At 40.7% G+C, this 5,721-nt stretch overlaps 1 protein-coding gene across 1 annotated transcript; it reads right to left on the bottom strand.

The window, feature by feature from the left end:
* Positions 1 to 925: 925 nt before the first annotated feature.
* On the bottom strand, positions 926 to 5,089 carry SPIN3 (spindlin family member 3). Its single transcript, XM_033112037.1, has one exon. It carries the CDS (start codon positions 5,056 to 5,058, stop codon positions 4,282 to 4,284), a length of 777 nt encoding a protein of 258 aa, XP_032967928.1. The 5' UTR covers positions 5,059 to 5,089; the 3' UTR covers positions 926 to 4,281.
* Between the last annotated feature and the right edge of the window lie 632 nt (positions 5,090 to 5,721).

The following is a 5,721-nucleotide window of genomic DNA, read 5'->3' as shown; positions in this document are numbered from 1 at the left end:
AACCAGTGCATTTCATCCAAGAGACTTCAGTGATTGGTCCAGGTATATGACCTAAGCCAGTTCAGAACACATCACAGGACATATATTATTTGTCTTTGTTTAGACTGGAACTGTGGTAGCCTGTAACTCCTGGTCCAATTTTGCTACCAGGAGGAAAGGAAAACTAAGAATGAAATTGATATACAGAGGAAGGAAAATCCTAAAGAATCACACAGTGAGCTTGAGCCTCAATCAAACTGTGCTGGAAGCCCATCTAACCTCTGGATTGTTTTAGTTACATGAATCAATGATGCTTGGTAACTGCTTAAACTTGTTTAAAACTGCTTAAAACTTGTTTAAACTTGTTTCCTGTTACATGCAGGAAAACATTCTGTCAGAAAAGGCAAATGAAAACTATCATCATAAATTTACATATGACAGTAGATGTGAGTGGAAGTTAGAATAAAAAAAATACTGATCATTTCATTTTGGGGTTACTGATTATATTACCTTAATTTTTCCCACAGCTTCAATTTATAGTTGATCTCCCTTTAACTTACCTCATTAAAAATATACTTGCCTCTTTCAAGGAGTTCCTTCTACAAAATTGATCACATTCACATACATTTCACATTCTACTAGTCAGAAAAATTTGCCTGGCAGAATAGGTGGATTTGCAAGGACACATAAGTTTTCATCAAACTAGGTTCAGGTTTGAAGGTTTGAATTAGTCACACCTCCTTCCTTTCCAGATTCTAAAACAACTGAAAATATATACAAGAATCAAAGTAGGATTAAATATCAGCTTTAATATATTGTTAAGTGAAAAAGCAAAATTCAGAACAGCATGTATAGTATGCCACTATATATATATATATATATATATATATATATATATATATATATATATATATATATGTATATATATATATAAAACCCTGATAAACACACATACAAATTATGCTTGTAAATACATGGATTATCTTTGCAAGAATACATAGTAACTGGTAACAGTGGTTATTTTTGGAAAGTGGGACAGAGGGATTGAGGTCAGGGTGGGAAGGAGGAAAGGAGACCTACGTTTTACTGTATACCCTCTAGTACTGTTTTATTTTTACCAGAGGTATGAGTTTTTTTCCAAAAACAATTTACATATTAAAATTTTAAAAAGAATAAAAACAGATACCCGCTTTATTGCTGATAGATCTGGACTGGATAACGTGGTTTAGACCTGAGCTTGAAATGTACTTCTATCACAAGTCTAAAGTGGACATTTACCCAGCCATGTAGTAAAGGACTGCAGTCTTTCCCATATTTTGCTGTGAGGAATGAGCTCGAGAATCAAAGAGGGCCTAGGCTGCTTATCCATAATAACCCTTTCTCAATTTCACCAAGTTATTTATTCCTCTTCCCATATGGAAGACTGAATGAGTGGCAAGTGGAGATGGGTAGAGGTTTCCTTCTAAATATTTTTGAGAGGTGAAATCCTTTTTTTTTTTCTTCAACCAGGAACATGGAGAGAGGCAGAAGATAGATCCCATCATACCCTTGGCAATTTTTGTTCTCTTAAGCAACAGTGGTTAACACCCAAAACCATGGTTAACAAAAAGGACTTGGATGTCCCCTTCATGGGAGACCAGTAGTATCTTAGGAATGTCCTGCTTCCACCTGTGGAAGACTGGTGAACAGTTCTGTTTTTGACCCTAGAAGGCTCTGTAATAAGTTAGAATACATTATACCCCAGGCTGAAAATTCACTCACTATTTTATCCCCAATTTACAATTATGTCCAGACACACTATATTACTCAGCTTACAAAGATTACACAATGATCCCCAAAGATAGCACGTTAAAATACTCAAAAAATTACAATATCAACAACATAATGGAAATTCCTCAAATTGAACTATATGAAACCCACACCAACTATTAAACTCCAAGGGAGAAATGAATGCTGCAAGTTAAATTTCTATTTTAAACTCCAAAGCAATTAAAGTCCAAAATTTTGTCTTTCCTAATTTCTTGTTTTCTCATTTTAGCCATACAAATCTCACGAAGATGTCTGGACAGATATGGAGTTCCTTCAGCAGCTGCAGCCTGGGCTATCTTCCTCTTGATTGGGTGTAGTTCCCCCCGGACTTTAGAAGCTGAATTAATCTAACGCCACAACTGCGTGTTATACATTTTTAAGAGTCCACAGTATCAACAGGACAAAAGATTATTACAGTATTATTCTCATACCCCCAAAATTGGAAAGCACACTAATTCCCAGCCACTAGAACATATATCCCAAGCAAATTTATGTCCCCAGGACTTAGTACATAGGGTAATACAAACCTCCATTGCTGTTGTCAGTCAAATATTTGAGCAGAGACTTAGTGGTATAAAAAGGAAGAAAAGTAGACAGAGAAAACATGGGAGAAAAGAATGTTTTCTTGGTTTCATCCTCAGCAGGATGCCAGTCTGTCTGTGCAAGCAGTCTGGAATCCATGACCTGTGAACTTAAACTAATTTGGGAGATCTTTCCCAAGTGTTTGATTGTACTGCCATAAGTCCCAGCCCCAAATTGGCAGAACTCCAAAGCCTGTTACTGCTAATGGAGCCTCTACAGAAACCCAATGAGAAACCATTGGCTTTTGCCAGGTGCTTCTCTCCAAAACCTTATTTTTCAACCATTCTTTCTTAGGCTTTGGTTAATCTTCACCAATGCCTTCAATAATGGAAGGTATAATATCCATTCCATTACTTATTTTTCTGCTGCAATAGGGCTCACTCTTATCTGCACATATGAGTATCTTAGGACCAGACAACAAATAGGATAAAACTGAAAAACAAAACATTAACAAGCATCTAGATTTCCATTTGTTAATGCCAGCAGAAAGCACTTAAAACATTAAGCCTATTGATCATCTAGCACTGATTCTAATCTATGTGTTCCACGGTTCTGCTAGGGTACCACAGTAGATGGGCCCACCAGTTCCTACAAGGAAGTAAAGCCTACTTTCAGCCTTTATTCTAGCAAGTGCCTTGCCCACCTCATCTGTTGGGACTCGGAAGTCCCCCCCCAAAAAAACACACCCAAATCTAAAACCTCACTAAAATTTCTCAGAGTCTCTCTTGGTATAGAAAAAAAAAACCTGTACCTCAGCCTGATTCCAAATTTTTGCCCTTTCATTTTGAGGTCATGGAAAGTCCTGACAACCCTTGCTAAACCCAGGTTTTACCCTATGACTGAGAACTGTAGCTAGAGCCTGGCTTAATGCTTGATTGGGCTGGCAAGGCCCACTTATGATAAAGTCGGCCTGCACAGCCTGCATCTGTTAAAACCCATTCCTGGGGATGTAAAGTACAGCATAGAGAACATAGTTAATAATGTTGCAACAGCTATGTATGTCAGGTGGGTACTAGACTAATCCGTGGGATCACTGCATAAATTATGCAAATGTCTGACCACTATGCTGTACACTTGAAATTAATATAAAATAATACTGAATGTTAACTGTAACTGAAAACATAATTTTAAAAAACCCACTCCATATTTTCAGGTACTACCCAGAGATACTGAAGACAACAGAGATCCTAATGCCATTGATGACCAACCTTGATTTCTCCACTTGGAGTTTGGTTCCCAAATGCTTGCCCTCTTATCGATTTCATAAGATCCTCAGCCTATGCTTATGTATGACAATGAAAAGTAATTACCCTCTTAATTTTGAAACAAGTTGAGCAATATAGGTATAAGAATCAGAAAGGGAGAAAAATGTTAGTCTTACTTTCAGTACAGTTAGAATTGAAAATGCAACTTGGACAGGAGACCAAAATGGGCTTCCCACTCTTCCCCAAATTAGACCTTTGAAGCCATCTGTGGGGAACAGTTAAGGTTGCAAAGACACTTACCCAGCCAGTCATACTGAATATCTCAGGAAGAGTCCCAGTTCAATGAGTACAGAGAGTCCAAGTGCCCAAAAGAGGCAAAGAATGAGGCAACAGGTGCTCAGCTACGTTTAACCTATCAACACCACCCAAGATAAAAGTGTGGGCCAATGAATGTCAGATTTTACCCTTCTCACTAATTAGATAAATCAATCATTCTCCTGTGGGAAGGAACCAGTAAAAAGGTTGGAGAGAAAGGCAAAAGGTTTCTTGCAAAATGACAAGGTAGAATTTCCTTTTTTTTTGACCAGGCAAAAGTGTGCAGAAAGGGAGAAGATGGTTCTTACATATTGGAAAAAGCAATCAAGACTTTGTGTGTGAACAGATTTTACAAATAGTCTCACATATTCGGCAAATTTCAAGGTGACCTCTAAGATGTTTTTACCAAATCATAGACATAGATATGGAAATCGTCATTAAATTTTATGAAGTACACAGAGGGTTTTGCTTCAACCTGATGAATGACCATGCCAGTTCTCTTGGAGCCATCATCTTTGGCATATTCCACCTGTTTGCCTACTAGGTTGTCTACGACTTCTCCTGCCTCCCTCTCTGCAGGAGGAGAGTCATTGGAATCAGGAAGGATGCGTAGGTCACCATCTTTATAATCATCTAAGAGCTGGTACATATATAATACAGGATCTTTTTCATAGGTAATGTAAAACCATGTTTTCATGACAGGTGCCTGAGATAAGACCATCCCCCTCCATTCATTTTTGGAACCTTCCTCTGTCTCAAAAATATGTTCAACTGCTTTGCCAATCATAATTTCTGTTAAGTATGTATCACTGATTCTAGAGGATGCAACTCTATTAGGAAAGACTTCAAGCGATGACACTCTTTCATCTCTGTGCAGTTCCAATCCATAAACACAGTCAAATCCATCATATTTGATAAGATACAGAGAGGGATTTACAGGTACCTGATCCAGAATGGTTCCCTTCCACTCTGTTAGAGGTCCATCTCCGTCTTTCCATCTGTGCCGAATTCTGAAGCCCACAATATTCCTCTGAGGCTGGGAGGTGGGTTGGCTCCTATGCTTCTTGTGTGCAGCCTTTCTCTTTATCATGGTAACAGGCACACTGGCATGTCTTGCGCCTCTTCTGGACCGCTGCCCTGCAATCGCATTTCCAAATGGGATCTTCATGCCTGGGAGGAGCACAGTAGCAAAGCAGGCCAAGAAAGGAAATTAAGAAAAAATAAATTCAATGCATGACACGGTGAGCTTTGTCTCCTAATTAGTGCACTCAGTGCACCCACGCCTAAGTTATTCCCGAAAGCTACACGAGAAAGCTGGCAATCAAGGAATCCTGGCGCGTGTCTGCAGAAACCTTCCTCCCAGTTCGTTCCAGCTACGCAAGGGCGAGGGAGTTGTTAGGGTCAAAGTAATAGGGGGCATCCCCTTATTCATCCCGCCCGGCGTCCAACACTGTCCATGCCAGGTGGCACAGACTCCCCAAGTCCGGGTATCGCGGGCTTCAAGCGCCCAAATCGGACATCTTGGGAGGGGGGCGCGGAGAAGACGGTCCGCAGGCGTTGAGCCTGGAGCTTGCGAGACGTGAGAGGGGAGAATCCGTAGGCGAGGAGCCTAGGATGGCAGCGGGGCAGGCGAACAGGATAGCGGCTGTGTCTCCAGCACTGTGCTCGCGGACCCACTGCCTCCCTATCCGCGACGAAGGCCCCTCTGCCACATCGGGTTCCCACCAGCCCGTACAGCCGCAGCAGTCTCCTCCCTCTTTGCGTAGCGCAGCTTCCTGCCAGGAGAGAGGCCTCCCCTTCCTGCCAAACACCGTGCGCCCCTCTCCCCCAA

Source organism: Rhinolophus ferrumequinum, chromosome X (assembly GCF_004115265.2).
Source record: "Rhinolophus ferrumequinum isolate MPI-CBG mRhiFer1 chromosome X, mRhiFer1_v1.p, whole genome shotgun sequence".
NCBI classification, from domain to species: Eukaryota; Metazoa; Chordata; class Mammalia; order Chiroptera; family Rhinolophidae; genus Rhinolophus; species Rhinolophus ferrumequinum.
Note: the sequence above shows the minus strand (reverse complement) of the source record. Positions and strands in the feature narration are given on the sequence as shown.

Excerpts from the sequence above, each read along its gene's own strand:
- SPIN3 (XM_033112037.1), bottom strand. The coding sequence starts at position 5,058 with ATGAAGATCCCATTTGGAAATGCGATTGCAGGGCAGCGGTCCAGAAGA.